We start from the raw sequence: 21,599 nt of genomic DNA on the forward strand, positions 1-21,599 counted from the left end.
AGCTTTTGTTTCTACAAAATGGATAAGCGACAAGACTTTTGTCAGGGACTGTAGGTTCAGATGTCATTTTTTTCCTTGATAAATAAACCTGGCACTTAAAACTGCATTTTGTGTTTACTTGTGTGGGGATGTTGGGCTGTTTTATGTTTAGTGTTTTGTGTGGGTTGCGTGTTTTTATTGCATGTTTTTACTGCATGTTGTTTCCCGCATGGTGTGACTTTTAGACTGTTTTATTGAACAGCTCTTGGGGCGTGGCCCCACCCTTTTGGGCCAATCGCGGAGGACGTTGATGCCGGTGCCTTCCTAAATGAACAATAGGTGTGGGCTGTTAGAGGGGGCCGATAAATAGACAGACGCACACGAGGAGGAGGAGACGGACACACGGGAGACGCACACGGGACACGCTGGACTAGGAAATAGGTGCAACAGGGGAAAGGGAAAACGTACGGGGGACAAGACGCAGCGCTGACGCGCAGATGAGGACGGCCTGGACACAGCGCAAGCCGTGGGATTGAAGCCGGGTCCTGTGGAGACGGCATCGGGCGATCCGGAGGAGCCGGAGCGCAGTACTGGAGTGACGCAGTGTGCCGGCCTGGAGGAGGCGGGGGACCGGAGGACGGGGCTGACCTACGGCGAATACTAACACTGGACGGCTCTTAAAAGCCGTCCAGCTCGGTGAATCGGCCGCATGTGGGGTGGGTTGTAGCGGGCCTATTGTACCCCTCACTGGCAGTTGTCCTGTCCCTTCCCCGTAGGAACAACCGACGGTCCCGGCCCGGAGGAGCCCAGAGCGTAACCCAGGGCGACGCAGCGCGGCGGCTGGAGGCGGTGCGGACCCGAATGCGTGGACCCGGAGGCGGATTGATATTACCACGGCGTGCAATCAGCTGATGAACTTGGAATGGATGTTGTGAGAGACGAAGACAAGCTGAAAAAACATAGTCTACTTTATTATATAGTATTTATGATAGTAGTAGATACAGTTTGCTAAACTTTTTAAGTTGTGTTATACTATTATTTCCTTTATGGGGTTATCAAAAACTAATAAGTGTCTTAGACGGCCACAGGGGGCACCTGGGTCGTGAGATAGGTTTTCCCATCTGGAAGGTTCAGGAATATTGAATGGTATAAGTTAGTGCCCTGGTGGGTTTTTTCCTTCTCATACTTATTGTTCTAGCATATAAGCTAAATGATAACCTAAGAAAATAAAATAAAAATGTAAAAGAAGAAAATAAAATAAAAGATTAAAATAAAATAAAGAGAGGATTGAAAGCATGATTTTTACTTTTAAACCTTGAGTTGATTATTTTGTGTCTTAAGCATAAAGGTGAACTTGTTTCTCTGTAAGAATGTGACACAAACTTATTTTAGGATGTCTCCACTAGAACCAGTTGCTTCGGTCACTGGATACTGGTATTCCTCTTTATGTTGACAAGAGGCCTAGCAATACATCTTTTCAGTGACTGCAGGCATCTCTTAGTGACGTATTCTACCTCTCTGTAAACAGCTAACCATACATGTCTTTGTGACCTTGTACGGACAGTATGTAAAATTAGTTAAGTCCTTATAAGACCTGCCTTCTATAGATAGTACCTTGAAAAGGCTTTAAGTACTGGAAAACTCCTCTGAAACGCAACGCATGTGCCTGCTGTCTGTAACTTCGTTCATCTGATCAGATAACCTTCTTTCAACTCTACCTGGTCTGCAATCTCTTCCTTCACGATTTCAATCACTGGTGCACATTGATACAAATTACAAACTAATAAGGTTTGCAAAATACTTTACCTAGAGAAAACTGTGGACATTATACATAGCTTGCACTACTCACTACAAACAGCATAATATATGTGCACCACTTATACAGCAATGATAGAGTACACTGAATACTAATATACTAATCTACTGATCTAATAATCAAACTTTATTTATAAAGCACTTTTCATCCCACCCCCCTACACACAAGCACCTACACACACCCACCTATACAAGCACCAACGCACACCCACCTACACACAAGCAGCTACACACACCCACCTACACACACACCCATCTACACACACACACCTACACACACGCACCTAGACACAAGCACCTACACACACCCATCTACACACAAGCACCTACACACACACACCCCTACACACAAGCAGCTACACACACCTACACAGAAGCAACTACACACACCCCTACACACAAGCAGCTACACACACCCACCTACACACACAATCACCTACACACAAGCACCTAACTTCACTTTATTTAGTGACATAAATTCTGTAAGCTGCAGTTACTACTTTTTTTTTTAATCAGGTATTTTTATATCTGCCTCAGAGCAGCTGTGATTCATAAGTGTGATTTTTAAACCAAAGTCGTGTGTTTTTTAATCTGATATTCTCTACATTTATGCATTTTTTTATTTTATGTATAGTAACATTTATTATGTACTTTTTAGATACAATATTGTGATATTTGTAAATGTGGATGGCTACTCCAGAAAGGTGAATTTGGTGATGAAATCAAACAATTGTGCTTTTTAATGTGTGTAGCTGCATGCAGCAGGTAAAATGTACAAAAGCAATAGGCCGAGACAGTACAATCTGACCTGTGTATAAATCAATATAATTACACTAATGTAATTTAGAAAATAATCATTTAATGGTGTAGTGCACAAATATATACTTTATGATACAAATTCATGGTGTAGAACTTAAAAAAAAAAGAAAAAAAAAGAAAAGTTTTCTTTCAAATGTATGCCAAAAATATGGTTTAATTCTTTATAATGAAGTTTATGTTATGGATTTTACCCTAATCCATGAACTTGGATCTGTGATCGTCTGTTCAAGTCTTGTCCTGATGATGTATTTCTGTTGAAGAAAAAATAACCAAAGCTGGCTCTCCCTGAAGAAAATAAAAACCGTAGCGCGCACAGGTAGAAAGAGAGCGGGCGCTGGAGGGTAAACAGCGCGCGGTCAGACACATGTGCGCTTTGCTTTCACATTTTCACCGCTCACTTTTAGATACTGCGCGCTCCGATTTCTGTATACGCGCTCCAACTTAAAGATAGCCAAATGACGCCATACTAATTCAACAAATGAAAGTGCAATTAAGTTTTTTTTTTTTTTTCATTAGTTTTAAGTAAACTAATGAAAAATGGTATATGTTATGTTGGTGGAAGCGCGTCCTGATAGAGGTCTGTGTGTAAGGTTCTCTGGATGGAGGTCTGCAGCCTGGTTCCTTAAAAATATTTATCTCAATTATCACGCCACATTTTGCAAATAATAACGCAGTTTTGACTTGCCTGCACTTTTTTGTTGTACTTTTAAAAACACTTAGGACTGAAAAATCGTGAAGTGTGTGGCGAGCTTTAATCTGACGTGAAAGAAAAATTTGGTTTTATTTGTAAATCATGGGTGATCAGTGAGCTCCTTCATTTCACGTGTCATGCTTGCCTAGGTCACAACAGAGGGCATGGAGACCAGACTGATATTAATCTGTATTAAAAATACAAAGATGTCATTATGGATTTGCCAGGCAATTATTTCCTAGTACTTATTTTTGCATAAATAGTTCTTTTGCCTGAACTCCTGTGCAGGGGTAGAGTTTGAGTGAGATACATGAGATTTGTAATAATTTAAAGAGCTTTTGCCATGACCCCTTTTCTGTCGACTAGTCGATCGGCGGGACATGTCTTTAGTTGAGCAAGAATTTCAGTGACTAGATTCTTAAATTCAGTGTATTGCAATCAGACACATCCAAAGGCTCCTACATCTCTTTACAACTTCAGGATTTGTTAGGACAACACTTATTATATATCATTATTATATTATATTATCATATTTCCAGTGCATTTGACAGATGAATATATAGTTTTTTTGTAATTATGACTTGGTTTATCATAGTTTTACATCTTTTAAGTGGCAGTTTGTGAAGAAAAGCAGAAAAACAAAAGCTGGAAAATACAGGAAGTAGCACTCAGTGATAAATCGGAATCCCTAATCAACTGTCATCAATTCCATTCAAAATACAGCAACAATTGACATGCAAGGAAGGCATTTTTCTGACAGTTTTAACCTTCATTTAACAAAGGTATAATAAAAGGTGTTGTCATTTTTATTTGTCAAATCATTCTGTAATTTAAACATGCTTGTTAACACTATTTTTAGCACTTATATTAGCATCGTGCTCGCACAAAATTAAAAAACAAAACAAAAAAAAAACAATGGAACATTAAACATTAAATCATAGTACTTTCTTTTATAATACAAAACCGATTTCAGAATACAGAATACAATTATTTGCAAATCCTTTTCAACCTACGTTCAACTGAATAAACTACAAAGACACAATACTTAATGTTCAAACTGATAAACTTTGTGTATATGCAAATATTCACAAATTTTCAATTTGATGCCTGAAACACATTCCAATAAAGCTAGGAAAGGGGCAACAAAAGAATGGGAAAGTTGAGGAATGCTTAAAATACACCTGTTTGGAACATTCCACAGGTGAACAGGTTAAATGGAAACAGCTAAGTGTCATGATTGGGTATAAAAGGAGCATCCCCGAAGGGCTCAGTCATTCACAAGCGAGGTTCACCACTTCACAACTGCGTGAGCAAATAGTCCAACAGTATAAGAACATAGTTTCTCAACATACAATTGCAAGGAATTTAGGGATTTTATAATCTATGGGCCATAATATCATCAAAAGATTCAGAGAATCTGGAGAAATCTCTGCACATAAGTGGCAAGACCGAAAACCAACACTGAATGCCGGTGACCTTCGATACATAAGGCGGTACTGTATTAAAAACAGACATGAATGTGTAAAGGATATTACCGCGTGGGCTCAGGAGAACTTAAGGAAACCATTATCAGTTAACACAGTTTGTCGCTACATCTCCACGTGCAAAGCAAAAGCCATATATCAACCCAGAAACGCCGCCAGCTTTTCTTGGCCCGAGCTCACCTGAGATGGACTGACGCAAAGTGGAAAAGTGTGCTGTGGTCTGACGAGTCCACATTTCAAATTGCTTTTGGAAATCATGGACGTCGAGTCCTGTGGGCCAAAGAGGAAAAGGACCATCTGGATTGTTATCAGTGTGTTATCAGAGTTCAAAAGCCAGCATCTGTGATGGTCTGGGGGTGTATTAGTGCCCATAGCATGGGTAACTTGCACATCTGTGAAGGCTCCATTAATACTGAAAGGAACATACAGGTTTTGGAGCAACATATGCTGCCAACCAAGCAACATCTTTTTCAGGGACGTCCCTGCTTATTTCAGCAAAACAATGGCGAGCTACATTCTGCACGTGTTACAACAGTGTGGCTTTGCAGTAAAAGAGTGCGGGTACTAAACTGGCCTACCTGCAGTCCAAACCTGTCTCCCATTGAAAATGTGCAGTGCATTATGAACCTGGACTGCTGAGCAATTTAAGTTGTACATTCAGCAAGAGTGGGAAAGGATTCCTCCTGCAAAGCTTCAACAATTAGTGTTCTCAGTTCCCAAATGCGTATTGATTGTTTGTTTGTTTATTATTTAATTAAGGGACAATGCATATTAAGAACAGAGGCATGGGGAACGAATCCCACACCTGTAAATATGCAGGATTATAGCCAATGCTAATTTTCATCCTTTGTCCCTGCTAGAAAAAAAACAAAAAAAAACTAACAAAAAAAACAAACAAACCACCCAGCCACACCACAGCTTATAAAAACAATACGTACAAAATACAAACCCTCTTTCATATCTTAAAACTCCATAGACCATCCATAGACCACTGCCCTCAGATCACCAGATCTCTCACAAACTTACAGTACATACATTCACAATACAGTCCACTCATACACCACATCTACCTATAATCACAGCCTACACCCCAATAAGCTAAACATTATACATTCATGAAAAAATACATTTCAATACTATACAACTTACATTACAATTCTATATACAGTACATGTACAACAATGTCTTGTGCAGACAAAAACACAGCACTACCACTAAAATCCATTCAAGTTAGTGATTGTGTGGACAAGTTTGACTGTCTAACAGCCATGACTTGAGTTGTTCTGAAAATGAGCTGAGAGTGGGCAGCTCACGTATTGTCACTGGGATAGTATTCCAAGTTTGTGAAGCTCGAAAAGAGAAAACATTCTGTCCAAAAGTGCTTTTTCTAGATGGAATCATACAGTCACCTCTGGAACCTGCTCTTGTAGATCTAATTTGACGTTTTTTGACAAACTCTTGCAGAACTGTAGGAGCCAACCCGTGCAGAATCTTATACACAAGCGTGCAGTCTGCCAGTTTGATCATATTGTCATAACCTAATATGTTATGTTGTTTTAGAATTAAACAATGATGATATGACTTTGGTTTTTTGTCAAAAATTTTGAGGGCCTGTTTATAAATCGTTTCAACAGGTTTCAGAGTGGTCTTACATGCTGAAGTCCAGCTTGTCATACAGTACATCATTGTTGTTAAAAGGAAAGGTGATGTAACACAGTTCCCTGTCCCAGCTTTATTGGAACGTGTTGCAGACATCAAATTGAAAATGAGTGAATATTTGCATAAAAACAATAAAGTTTATCAGTTTGAACATTAAATATCATGTCTTTGTAGTTTATTATAGTATATTATATCATGTCTTTGTAGAGTTCAATATAGGTAGAGAAGGATTTGCCAATCATTGTATTTTGTATTATTATTATTATTTTTTTTTTTTAAGTTTTACACACCATCCCAACTTAATTGAAATTGGGGTTGTAACATGTGGTCTTGTATCTGGACCACTAGAGATCCTACCTGGGTGACTGTTAGGTAGGTACAGTGGCTTGCAAAAGTATTCATCCGCCTGGAACTTTTTCATTTATTGTCACCTCACAACCACAAATTTAAATACATTTTCTTAGCATTTTATGCGAATGAGCCACACAAAATGACACATAAGTGTGAAGTGGAAGGAAATATTTTAAAAGATTTCCACTTTTTTTTTTATATATATATATATAAAAAAAATTGTGCAGTGTGCAAAAGTATTCAGCCCCCTTTTTCTTGAATGCAACCAATTGCTTTTAGAAGTTGCCTGATGATTTTGGAAGGTTGAACGTTGACTAAAAAGAGTCCACCTGTGTGTAATCGTGTCTCAGTATAAATGCAGCTGTGCTGTGAAGGCCACAGAAGGTTTGTTAAGAGAGTATTGGGGAGCAAACCAAAAAATGAAGTCAAAGGAGCACACCAAATAGGTCAGCAAAAAAGTTGTGGGCGAAGATTAAAGTGGGGCTTGGATCTTAAAAGCGTTGAGCATCTCAAGGAGCACTGTTCAATCCATCACCCAGAAATGGAAAGAGTATGGCACAACTGCAAACCTACTCAGACATGGTCATCCACCAAAACTTACAGAACAAACAAGAAGAGCACTCATCAGAGATGCAGCCAGGAGACCCATGGTGACTCTGGAAGAGCTGCAGAGATCCACAGCTCAGGTTGGGGAATCTGTTCACAGGACAACTATTAGTCATGTGCTACACAAATCTGGTCTTTATGGAAGAGTGGCAAGAAGAAAACCATTGTTGAAAACCATAAGAAGTCTTGTTTGCTGTGTCCTCCAAATGACCTGTAGCGAACTGTAAACATGTGGCAGAAGGTGCTCTGGTCTGATGAGACCAAAATTGAACTTTTTGGCCTGAAAGTAAAACACTATGTGTGGAGGAAAACTAACCCTGCACATCACTCTGAACACACCATCCCCACAGTCAAACACGGTGGTGGTAGTATCATGCTCTGGGGGTGTTTTTTTTTCAGCTGGAAGAGGGAAGCTGGTCAGAGTTGATGGGAAGATGGATGGGGCTATATATAGGGCAATCTTGGAAGAAAACCTGTTTGAGTCTGCAAAAGACTTGAGACAGGAGCAGAGGTTAACCTTCCAGCAGGACAACGATCCTAAACATAGCGCCAAAGCGACAATGGAATTGTTTAAAGCAAAACATATTCATGAGAATGGCCCAGTCAAAGTCTGGACCTAACTCCAATTGAGAATCTGTGGCAAGATCTGAAAACTGTAGTTCACAAACGGTCTCCATCAAATCTGACACAGCTTGAACTGTTTTGCCAGGAAGAATGGGTAAATTTCAAAAATCTAAAATTCTGTAGGTATGCAAAGCTGGTGGAGACATATTGACTTTGAGGGGCTGAATACTTTTGCACGTTCAGTTTTGTATTTTTATTTTTATTTTTTAAATCTGGATGTATAAATATATATATCTGGATGATGTATAATTTTCTTTCTACTTCACACTTGTGTACCATTTTGTGTTACTTATTCACATAAAATGCAAATAAGAAAATATTTAAATTTGTGGTTGTGACTTGACAAAATTTTAAAAAGTTCCAGGGGAATGAATACTTTTGCAAGCCACTGTAGTCTATGTGGTCTTATACTTATTCTGATACAGCTTGAGATCATTCCAAAGTTATTCAGGAAAGATGAATTACAATACATACAGGACATTTATTTTACACATTTCAAGTTCCCTGTTGTAACAATCTTTCAAGTAAATTGTACATTCATATAACACAGAACTGTTCTTAAATCGCACAAAAATCAGAAGGTACCCAAAAATTGTATTTAGTTGTGTTTAGTTTATTAAATCATAACTCAATGAAAATAATATATCATTATCTAGGTCCAGTTAATTCTTTACATTAGTGATTGAACTTAATATGTTGGTCTATTTATAAATGATAAATAAATGTAAAGTCCGCAGAGGCAATGTCTGGTGAATTTTAAGGGAGGCATTTTACAGAGGTGGAAACACTGTTATTAATGTAATTTAAAATTGATTTTTGAGAATTTGGAATTAATCCAGAACTGTTAAGATGATCACAATCCTTTTTTTTCCTACACCCCTACTGACAACCCTATCAGCTCTTAACTCTTTTTTTGGCCAAGTGAAATGCATATTCGTGTTTGTACAGTCTTTAGAAAATTTCACATTAAAAGTCCCTTCTGGAGTTTTTTCCTTTGGTTTATTCTCAGTAAAATCTTTTATTTCGCTCCTGCCTCTTTTGGAAGACCACAGCTCCCACCACAGCACAGACCACGATGCCCAGCAGAGCGCACAGTAAGAGCAGAAACACCTTCCACCCAGTCAGTGGTGTACCACGGAAGTTACCCGTTGGATCGTCAATGTTGTCTAGAAAAGAGGAGTAGAAACGGAGTAAGAAAGGGTAGAGATAAGTGCTGAACTATTTTGGGAAAAATAACCAATTGCGATTTTTCAGACAAGCATTGCAATCGTTACTAGATTTGCAAAGCATTCTTTAATAATAGGCTTCTGTTCAAAGTTCACATTTTAAACACATCCAGAGAGTCTGAAATATGAACTGAAAAACTAATCCAAAAAATCATATTTCAGTGCATGTTTGTACAAATCTAAACTACAGGGTTAGCACTTTTCATGCAGAGTGAGATATTTTCTTGTTTGTGGATGAATGGTTCTTTAAAAATGGCAAAATCTGCATTTTCTAATAGGGTTCTGGGGTAAGTCACTGCCTTATAACCAGTCCAGGTAACAGATTTTCTTTTGTAATGGAACCTACCAGGATGACTGAGGGATTACATAGACAACCCATGTAGTAGTAATACACTGATTACATCGACTGCTTAGAATAATATGTATTGTAGTAGTAATAGACTGTATGTAGCTGCAGGTTGTTGCTCTGTGGCACCCTCTTGTGGCTCACCTTTGGGGGACTTGAGCAGACTGACGCTGGGCTCAATTTTTGTCCAGTCCAGGTTCTCTTCCTCTGGGCTGTGCTCCACCATCAGCTGGTACAGCTTCATTGAGATGATGTCGTGGTTATCTGAAAAACAAGTAATTGTAGTATAATACTACTATTGTGATTAGGGGAGTTAATGGTCTCTCCAGGTTTAGGACATGCTTAAATGTTTAGTCCTAGATAGCCTTGATTAACTCCTTAAATTAAGTTTGTACATGCCATGTTATTTATTTAAGAAAATAAGTACCATATATTAATAATATATATTATTACCATATTAATGAACATTTAGACAGATGTAAATCTGCCAGATTATAGTCTTAGGCCAGTGGTTCTTAACCTGGGTTCGATTGAACCCTAGGGGTTTGGTGAGTCAGTCTCAGGGGTTCGGTGCAGGTCAAGACAAGACAAAATAAGCGTCACACTCGCGGAACAATGTTAAAAACAAACACCGCTCACGCCTCACAGACACAGACACAGCTCACAGTCCTGCATAAAGACACAGCCCTGATTTTTAGACGCTGTGTGCACAGGGGTCAGGAGCAGGAGGATGTAACTGTTGCCCGTCCCTCCTGACGCGCAAATAAGCTTGTCCGTAGATGTATAATGAAAATCCTGAGAGGAAATGGCCACAGAAATCTATTTGATGTAGTGACAAGTATTATATCTGTGATAGATCTGCTCTTGTCTCCGCGATGACGTATCACGTATAACACATCAGACACGTCGCTCAAAAGTAGAGCCACAAGCAAGTGAAAAGTCTTTGGAGCGCTTTTTAACAAAGGAGAAAAGGCTAACTGAGGAGCCAGAAGAGGAGCCTACGACCTCCAAGAAAAAGGAAGTTAAATTTAACAGACAACACCAGGAGTCCTACGTAAAATATGGGTTTGTCACTACAGGTGACTCTCACGCGCAGAGTCCGCTCTGCGTAACATGCAGGAAAAGCAAATGAGGCAATGAAACCTTCAAAACTGCTTTGGCACATGGAGACTAAGCACCTGGGATTAAAAGATAAGCCTTTAGAGTTTTTTTTAGAAAGAAACTGCGGAGCAGACTAGACATAATCACACTGTGGGTGTCATTGTCTCTCATCACTGCTCGATGGGACCACCTCATCGCAAAGACACAAGTGCAGTGTTCCCACTAATGCAGCGGTTTGGTGAGTTGTATTTTTTTGCACTTAACTTATTTTTGCCATATTTATCTGCCACGTGTCGAAGGCTTGTACGTGAAAATAAAACTACATTATTCCGTTACATTATTATTATAATTATATACAATGCTATCGTCATTTTAGATGTCAAAAAATATTTGTGGCTCCCAGTGTTTTATTTTCCATGGAAAGTGGGTCCAAATTGTTCTTTGTGTGTTAAAGGTTGCCAACCCTGTAGGGTGATGGAAATTAGGTGAAGGGTACTGTTAAAATGTTAAAAATAATAAATAGCACAAATACAATAAGTTTATTATTGAAATACATAAGGTTAAAAAAATTTATAATTTCAGTGTTCAGTAAAAAGGTCATGTCTTTGTAAAAAGGTATATATGTAATTTGTTGTGAGTTCATGCATTGTATTGGTTTTATTCTTTGAACACAGTGATGTTAATGCATAATTCATTTTGTGCACCAGTAAAACATACATGTCTTGAATTTGAAAAAAACTACAAAAAAACAACATATATATATATTAGTAGTAAAATATATATATATATTAGTAGTAAAATATATATATATATATTAGTAGTAAAATATATATATATATATTAGTAGTAATATATATATATATATTAGTAGTAATATATATATATATATATATATATATATAATAATTATATATATATATATATATTATATATATATAATATAATATTATATATATATATTAGTAGTAAAATATATATATATTTTTTTTTTATTTATTTATTTATTTCAATAATCAAGGGTTCGGTGAATGTGCATATGAAACTGGTGGGGTTCAGTACCTCCAACAAGGTTAAGAACCACTGTCTTAGGCCAATTTCCCTCTGCAGACTCTCTCTGAATAATAGCTTTACATTGATTTTGTACCATTTGTGGTTTAGGTGTAATACCAACCAGACAAATCTCCAGTTGCAGCTGATGCTCCAAAGTAGTATCCTGTGGGCAGTCTGACCCCTCCAATGTCAATGCACTCTTTCCATTCATTTTTGTCATCGACATCAACCATTATCTGAAACATACACAAATGTAATCTGTAATTGCGACTGTGGAAAGGCACGCCACAGTGGGAGAGAGCTCTATATCAACCTTAGTTTGACATGTGATTCAATATCTCCTGTGTCATGTTGAGATAAATTTACAGCCCATTTTAACTTTGCATGGGGAGCTGGAGAGCCATTTTTAAAGACAGAATTTTACTCCACACATCATTTTGTACAGCTCATCAAAATACAACATTGGGTTTGGCTGAATCCAAGTTAGAGCTCACTGAACTCTATTTTTCGATACCACTTACTTGTCTATACACTATTGTTTACTCCTTGATTTTTGTTATTATTAGAATAGGACTCTCACAGTAGTGCGAAGCAGATGAGTCACTGACTTGCCCTCCTCGAAAATTCATGCTCGGGCCCTAATAATGTTGAACATTTGTAACTTCAAATATTTTTTCTAATCTCCAATAGTTATATAGGTCACTGCTGTTCAACTGAAGTCAGAATATCATCAAATACTAGAATGTGAACCAACTTCTGCTATCGATAGTTTGCAGTGACATTACTCTGGTGTACTACATTTATGTCTATGGTGAAATGTTCACCAGTGTCCATAGTGACACAATAAATGCATTAGAAAACATGGTCAAAGAAATTTAGGATAGTCTGAAAAAAACAGGAAAAAATGTATTTAAACACATTTTCAGGAGCCTGAGATCAGCACGAGCATTCACGGTCCTGTTTAGGTGTTTGATGCTCAAAAAAAAAGTGAGTGACTAACTGAAGAACTATTAGCTAATACTTGCTAGTTTGTGTGTTATGTTACTTGAGAGACTTGTTTAGATCATCTGTTGTAGTTCCAGCTAAGACAGGTATTTATGTTCAGATTTTGCTAAAACAAAGCTCAGATTAAAGTCCAACTTGAGTAATAGAGCTTCAAACAGTGCAGTACCTCAGTTAGGTTCACACACCTAGGGAATGTTGATGAATGCAGTACAGTACAGTTGTATCTCATACCGTGAGTCTTCCTTTAGAGTATCTGACGGCAAGGTAAGTGTCATATTCTCTGTTCCTGATTTCAGCTGAACATCCTCCGAGCTCCGAGGAACGCCCGTCTTTACCGTGATCATAACTCACAGAGCCGTTGTTCACCATAGCTGAGATGTAAGGGAACGAACGCTTAAAAGAGGAGAGAAATGTGAAGGTTACATATATTGCCGTGTGTAAAGAGCTCCTGAAAATGAATGAAAGAATAATGAACAAGTTAGACTGTGTTCACAATTCAACACACAGTACATCACACTAGGACTTAAAGTGCATATGGCAGTAGGCCTGTCACAACTTTTATTTTTAAAATTGTATTTATTTAAAACAAAGACAGTGCACAGAAAACGTGAATTTCAAGAAAAGGGGAATGTCTTCTTATTTTTCTGTTATGTGATTAGATTTGATCCGTCAAGGGCACAAATTAATAGTGTTAGTTTGTGTTTGTGTTTCATTCTGCTATTTCTTCATTGCAATTTGTGTTTTTTTTTTTTTTTTTTTTACCTTATTATACATTCAGAATAGTTTTTTGGGGACAATTCTACTTCAGGTATTTGTGTCATTGGCATACATTTATTTCAATACTATCATTTATTGTCTATATTTTCTTCAGCAATACAGTGCAAAAGTATTCATCCTTCTGGAACTTATGCCTGAAACACCTCCCTAGGGAGGCATCCTGACCAGATACCCGAGCCACCTCAGCTGGCTCCTCTTGGCATGTAGGAGCAGCGTCTCTATTCCGAGCTCCTCCGAGATTTGTGTAGAGCACAACTAATAGTTGTCCTGTGAACAGATTTCCCCACCTGAGCTGTGGATCTCTGAAGTTCTTTCAGAGTCACCATGGGCCTCCTGGCTGCATCTCTGATGAGTGCTCTTCTTGCTCGTTCTGTACATTTTGGTGGACGGCCATGTCTGGATAGGTCTGCAGTTGTGCCTTAGTTGTGTCTTTCCATTTCCAGATGAACCGACTGAACAGTGCTCCTTGAGATGTTCAATGCTTGGGAAATCTTTTTAGATCCAAGCCCCACTTTAAACTTTGCCACAACTTTTTCTCTGACCTGTTTGGTGTGGTCCTTTGACTTCATTTTGTGGTTTGCTCCCCAACACTATCTTTTTTAATCAAGATATGTTTATTATTTTCAAGTTATCAAATACAGTCAAAAACTAACAGAACAAGAACTAACAATACAAAAACAATACAAACATAAAAAGAACAAAATATAAAACAAAACCCACAAAAAATAAAACCCACCAAACCCGTCACAACACAAGTAAAATATTTATACCAGGTGATGTATTTATTCACATACAACTACGCTGCAGCCTTTTCTTTTTAAAGTGCTGGGTACAACTATAGGAAACAGCCCCATGTCTTCTCAAATACATTCATATTTTGACTGGATGAAAATCTATTTTTTTCTAGCTTTTGACAGGACGTGGCCTCCCGTAACCACTGTCAATGTGAAGGAGGGTTAGCATCCTTCCATGTGAATAAAATAGCTTGGCGTTCCATAAGTAATGCAAAAGCCAAAGAGTATTTTTTGTGGCACTAAAATGTACATGATCCTCCAAAACACCAAAAAGGGCCAATACAGGGTTTGGTTCCACCCTAATATTGAATATTTGTTACGGCTCCTAGCCTCTAGCTCCTCCTACTGTGTGCCTCTCCTCTTTTTTTCTCTCTCCCTCTCTCTCTCTTTCTTCCTCTCCCTTGGCTCCTCCAGTGTGCCCACAGCTGGTGTTGATTGACAGCCCTGGTCTACATGCAATTGGAGGGACAATCAAGGCTTGGCCAATCATCGCCTTACACCTGTGGCTGCTCCAGTTTAAAGGGACCCGCCTCCTGCTACTCCTGGCTGTCGTTTCTGTCTGTGAATCGGCATGCCATTTGATTGACATTGTATTTTACTCTTTGAGCCTCCTTTTGTTGACTTTGTGTTTTTGTTTTGTAATTCTAAGTTGTTAAATGCCCTTCAGTTATCTACATAAAAGCTACTTATTTTATTATACTATCTTGTGTTGCCTTCCTTTCTTCCCTAGGAAACGGTTTGTAACAAGAGTGTTAAAAATGTTCCTCCAGCAAGTTTGCAGGTGTGAGCATGACCAAAACATATGGCCAAGAGAGGCCTCAGTCAGGCCACATCGAATGCACAATGGGCTAACTTCAGGGTATATGGAAGACAGGCTGGCCCTGGAAATATGCGCTCTATGTACGACTTTGAATTGAATTAACTGATGGCGAGCACAGAAGGAAGATGAACAAACAAATTGGAGGGCAGAGGACCAGATATCATCAGATATAACAAGACCCAAGTCCTCCTCCCAAGCGTTTTTGAATGTGTCCACAGGTGGGCTTTTAAGGTCTAGCATTGTACAAATTAGGCCTTTGGACGGCTTAAAGGATGATATTTCATCCACGGTACCTGCTTGTGTAACAGGTTTTATATTGGATAGTTGTACAAAAACCTGCATCCATTATTGATGGGTTAAAGAAATGATTCTTAAGAATAGGGCTCTAGAGTGAGGAATTGGACAGGCCAAACTACTTCCTAAATTGCCCCCAAACCTTTAAAGAATGTTTGTCAATTGGATTATCAAATAATGTAATGGAGGGTAAAGGTAGGACAGAGCCCACTGAGGCCAAGGGGACAATTTCTGTGCAAAGAGTTCCAAGTCAGGACACTCGGGCTGATCATAATAGTAGAACCAATGCACCAAACATCTTAGGTGGGCCACCCAGTAAGAAAAACGAAAATTAGGCAAAGCAAGGCCACCCTGGAGTTTAGATTTTGGGAGATGGATCTTGCTTAGCCGTGGACATTTGCCCTGCCAAATATAGAAAATTATGAGTGAGTCCAACTGTTGGAAGAAAGCATGAGGAATAACAATGGGCAATGTTTGGAAAAGATATAAGAATTTTGGTAAGATTACCATTTTAACAGAGTTTACACGGCCCACTAGGGATATTGACAAGGGTGACCATTGAGACACCAGCTGCCTGGCCTGATTCAGTAGAACAGCAACATTTTCTTTAAACAGGTCCCTGGTGGTTTTTGGTGAGAATAACCCCAAGATACAAAAACTTGTCATGTTCAACCTAAAGGTTTATATTGGAAAGATCCAAAGTCCATGCCATGTTATTGATTGGAAATAGCTCACTCTTGATATATAATTTGTAATCTGAAAGAGTTCCAAAATGATTGAGCAGCGCTAGAGCAGTAGGAATAGATTCACTTGGATTTGACACATATAGCAGATCGCCGGCGTAGAGAGAAACCCTATGCTCCACACCTCCCCTCCAAATTCCAGATAAGCCATTGCAGGTACGAAGTGCGATAGCAAGTGGTTCTATGGCCAAGTCAAAGGGGCTTAAAGGACACCATTGACGGGTGGCACGGTACAGTCTGAATGGCCTGGACAAGTAGTACGAATCATGGCAGTGGGGTGGGAATAGAGCATTCGGATCCATGAGGTAAAGGTGGAACCAAATCTGAATCTGTCCAGCACAGCAAAAAGGTACGGCCACTCGATGCGGCCTAAGGCCTATTCCGCATCTATAGAAATTAGGCCGGTCTTCCTGGGCAGAGTCCAAGATATTAAAAAGACGTCTAATGTTAAAGTAGAACTGCCTGTTTTTAATAAAGCCAGTTTGGTCTTTGGTTATAATGGTCAGGAGGATATTTTCCCGAATGAGAGTTAACACTTTAGCCAGGACCTTGGCAAGATTTGGGTCTGTATGAAGAACAGTTTGTCACGTCTTTTCCTTTCTTAGCTATGAATGTAATACATGACTCTGAGAAGGACTGGGGTAGGTGACCCAATTTACAGGATTTTTCAGAAAACAGCACAATAAAGGTGAAAGCAGTTTTGAAAAGTTTTTCAAAAATTCTGACGCAAACCCATCTGGGCCAGGGCATTCGTTTGACTGCATTGTACTTATGACTTTGACTATTTCTAATTCAGAAATTGGCTCTTCCAGTCTTCTTGTAAAGTCTGTTGGGAGTATGGGAACGTCGAGCCCGTCAAGAAAAGTATGAATAGTATTTGAATCCGAACTGAATTCCGAAAACTCTGAAAACTCTTCGAAGACCGTATTGATTTCTGTGGGATCTGTGGTGACCTGATCAGTGCCCATTTGGATTTTTAAAATGGCCTGTTTGGATCTGAAACCCCTCAGCTGATAAGCTAGCAATTTGTCTGACTTATCTCCGTACGTATAAAAACCTGGTTATATTTTCAGGAGCAATTGTTCAACCTGGTAAGTAGTGAGCAGGTCGAATCTAGCTTTTGATTCAGCTCGTTGCTTATATAGGTCAGGACTTTTATTTAGAGAATATTGTTTGTCTATTTCACCTATTTGGCACAAAATGTCACTTTGTTCCCAATTTGAATTGCGTTTCATCATGTCTGTGTAAGCTTCTGACCGCAAAGGTAAGCTTTCAAAGTATCTCATAGAGTGAGATAACAAATATCTGGATTAATATTGGTGTCCTTCTCAATAGTCTCTACAAACTTGGCATCTGACAGTAAGGTTGAATTAAAGCACCATTGCCTGCATGTAGGAAGACGGCCAGGTAGCAGTACCGAAAGCGTAATGGTGCGTTCACACCGGGGGTCAAGGACACGCTGGACACCTCTATTTGGACACCTGTACATTTGAGGGCAGACACCTCCGATGCGCGCTCTGGACGTGTGTCCAAAAGTTCAAAATTTCGAATTTTTTGGCGTTCGACGCACAGCGTCAACCAATGAGAGACCACGCAGAGACCAGTGACGTCGAGAGGTCACTATTTGGAAGACTGGGAGCAACAAACACGGAGAATGTAGGACAGACTTGTTGCCGTTTGCCAGCGCCCACTACTTTATAATGTGACGTTGGCAGATTATAAAGACCGGGACATAAAGGACCTTATCTGGAGGATGATCTGTGAGGAGCTCGATGTGTCTGGTAAGTTATCATAACTTTAGAGCGGTAAAATATTTGCCCGCCTTTAGGCTAGCCTGTGCTAGCATCATTAAGTTGCTGTTGTTGCTTATTTGTAGCTTATGAGTTTATGTATTTATCTAGTGGCGTTGAGTACAGTCAAAGACATTATAAAATGATATACGTACAAACTGTCTGTTTCGTTTACTATGCTATGTTGTAATAATAAGAGTAGGAATTGAGTAATGATAATTCAGTGTACAATAAAATATACAAAGCAAAAAATAGAACTGCTGTGTAATATTTCTTTATTATCATGACAGAACCAGTTGAGAATCACCTGTCAGATCTGCCTGCTGCTGCTTCTTCAGGGCAGGCTGGCCCTTCTGCTGCACCCACAGGTGTGTACAGGCATTAAGTTGTCAGGCTTCATAACACTGTATGAGGTTGTTGTGAATTTCAATGTGCAACTTCAGTCTTCAATTTTCCATTAAATGTACATATGTACTGGTTGTTTTTAACTTATGTTTAAATGTCATTCTCATAACACTTTCTGTTTTGCAGGCCTCCGACCACGGAGGAGAGTGAAGAAGAGGTCCCTGGAGGGACCAACCTCCTCCTCCTCCTCCTGCTCAGTCCAAGGATGAGCACTTTCTGTTGTCTCTGCTTCCTCCCCTGCAGAAAGTTCCACCTCATTGTAAGGATTTTGTAAAATTTTGTATTCACAGATTATTATATGAAAACGCTACAGTTTCTTTAAATTTGGAACCTTTGGAGCCTACTGTGTAGATTGAGGTGGCATCTTCTACAAGGAAGGAAATAGACCCTCCTTTCCCCTCTCCTTCATTTGTTCCATCACTTCCCCCACCTCTCCTCCAGACAAGGTCCTTTTATAATAAATAAATATGCAAATAGTTAAATTATCCTTTTTTTGTTAATATTTGTTATAAATTTAGATTTTGTAATTTTGTAAATTTTGTAAAATAAAATCTATAAATTTGATTATAAAACGTTTGTTTTATACATCATGCAGCATTTGTCTACTACTGTGTAGTTTGTAAGGGGTAATGTCAGTAATTGTTAACAAAATGTATACCATATTTATATATCTAAAAGCTTACCTCATTTACCAATTGAAGACCATAAATAAAACATCAAAAAATCATAGACAAGAGTTAAGTAAATCTGTATGTTTTATTAATTTCTCTGTGTAACCTGGTAATTAGGGTCAGTCTTGAATGGACATATTGTGATGAACCTGAAGCCACAGTCAGCAGCATAATCCCAGCAGCTCGTACTTGCAAACAAGAAACAGCACAAGAATAAACAATCTTAAAATATTGGTAGTATAATATTTGCTAAGTAAATAAATATAATGAATCATAACCATAGACAATGTTAAGCTCTTTATAGTTAAGTGGGTGGCTATTATTATTATTTATTTGTATATTGTATAATGCTGGTTTCACACAAATACGACAGTAGACTTATTTGCAGTAGCAAGAATAGTTAACTCAAAATGATGAACACACTTCTAAGCTACTTTTATATTAGAAATAAGAAATATTGCTAATACCTGAATACAAAATAAGTTATTATTATTGCATTCAGAATTATTAATATTTAGATCTGCCAACCGAAGACAGACAGATAGATGCTCCGCAGCTGGAATCGAGCGCCTGTAGTTGGTGTCCTGGGACGTTATTCGCACACCAATACAGGGCAGCAGGTCATCGAACTGGGCCTGGGACAGACGAAAGTACTGCTGGAAGTGGTGGTCATCCAGACGGAGCTCCTGGAGCAAGTGATGGAATAAATACTTAACTCATCAGCTACAAACAAGCGACAACAGCAACTTAATGATGCTAGCGCGGGCTAGCCTAAAGGCGGGCATATATTTTGCCGCTCTAAAGTTGTGATAACTTTACCAGACACACCAAGCTCCTCACTTATCGTCCTCCAGGCGATGTCCTTTGTGTCCCGGTCTCTATAATCCAACGTCACATTATAAAGTAGTGGGCGCTGGCAAACTGCAACAACAAGTCTGTCCTCCATTCTCCATGTTTGTGGCTCCTGGTCTTCCAAATAGTGACCTTTCAACGTCACTGGAGTGTGGTCTCTGATTGGTTGATGCTGCGCGTAGAATGCCAAAAAGTTCAAATTTTTGAACTCTTGGATGCGCGTCCAGAGCGTCTGACGGCTGGACGTTCAGGCCGCACAAACGCCAGATTCGCGCCGCTCTGGACGCTCAAGACGTGCCGCAAAAACACAGGACGCCCGAGATGCACGTCCACCATAGAGTTTGAATGTATACTGGATGGCCCCGACACCCCGGTGTGAATGCAGCATCACAGGTGCGTGATCAGATATAAGAATTGGTTGGTACTCACAGGAATTAACAAAGGGTATAAATTGATAATCTCAAAGGAAATAGTCAATCCTAGAGTATGAATGGTGCACTTGAGAGAAAAAAGAATTTTTTTTTGTCATTTGGGTGTAAAAATCGCCAAACATCACAAACACCAAAATCCATAAGAAAATCATTAATAGGACAAGTTGACTTATTCACTGCACCAGGATTGCCTGAGGATCTGTCCAGAACCGGGTCCAACCAACAGTTAAGGTTGCCACCAAGGATGAGATGGTAAGTATTCAAATCTGGCAGTGACAAACGTTTCAAAAACTCGGCGTCATCCACATTAGGGGCACACATATTAACTAAGACAACCAATATATTATATAATTTGCCTGCAAGAATTATATATCGACCATTATTGTCTGATAATACATTATGTGGTTCAAAAGGAATATCCTGAGAAATGAGAATTGAAACACCTCAAGTCTTGGCCTGAAACGTAGAATGGAAGGATTGCCCAGACCAGCGCAGCAAATGACTCAGGTCTGAGGTGTGCACATGGGTTTCTTGTATTTTGGACCTGAGATGTTTCACATGAGAGAAGACCTTCTTCCGCTTCACAGAGTGATTTAAACCCTTAACGTTCCAGCTCACTATGTTAAGAGCATTTACCAAAGAGCATATTTAGAGGGGTATAAAATAGTTCACAACAACCTGGTGACCAGCAGTAGGCAAAGTGACTAGCACATCCCCCAAAAGAGTTTAAGATAGCAGCATTGTTTGCGGTGACAGGTACCCACCCCCCTACCCCTACCAAAAAAGACAGCTGCTATTAAAAAAAGCAGCAAGCTCCATAAATTAAAAAACTTCAGACAGCCCGTCCTCCGGATGATGCTTAACAATCGAACTACAAAAGCTCCAGCATAGGAAATCGAATTAAAATAGCAGCCCCTTTAATAGGATAAATGTACCATAAAAAAATTAAATCCAATAGTAAATACACAAAATATATTTTGACAGTACCTCCACAGAAGACCAACGTACTATTTACAATGGTTACCACTTTGTAATATAGAATACATGTACAAATAGTAGTATAGTTATCAAAATAAAATGGTAAGCAGTGTAGCCTAGACAGTCACTAAATGCAAAATGGAAACAAATGACAGCTATTGGCATTGCCTATTGATTAATAAGAACACTGGCCAGTAAACATAACGCAAAAGGTATAAATAAATCGCCATTGACAGCGTTTACCGTGATTCCCCCAGTCCCATGACACACAAGTCCAGGGAAAGTCCA

The 21,599-nt window shown here is 39.0% G+C and overlaps 1 protein-coding gene across 1 annotated transcript in view; it reads right to left on the reverse strand.

Annotated features, from left to right (window-relative positions):
* Positions 1-6,724: 6,724 nt before the first annotated feature.
* lman2 (lectin, mannose-binding 2) overlaps positions 6,725-21,599 on the reverse strand; it is a 48,001-nt gene continuing 33,126 nt past the window's right edge. The window contains exons 5-8 of the mRNA XM_033974104.2: positions 12,988-13,149; positions 11,873-11,987; positions 9,745-9,864; positions 6,725-9,194 (exon numbers count right to left, since the gene is read on the reverse strand). Of these exons, the coding sequence (XP_033829995.1) occupies positions 9,034-9,194; positions 9,745-9,864; positions 11,873-11,987; positions 12,988-13,149 (558 nt within the window). The 3' untranslated portion in view covers positions 6,725-9,033. The remainder of the gene's footprint in view (positions 9,195-9,744; positions 9,865-11,872; positions 11,988-12,987; positions 13,150-21,599) is intronic.

Source organism: Periophthalmus magnuspinnatus, chromosome 10 (genome assembly GCF_009829125.3).
Source record: "Periophthalmus magnuspinnatus isolate fPerMag1 chromosome 10, fPerMag1.2.pri, whole genome shotgun sequence".
NCBI classification, from domain to species: Eukaryota; Metazoa; Chordata; class Actinopteri; order Gobiiformes; family Gobiidae; genus Periophthalmus; species Periophthalmus magnuspinnatus.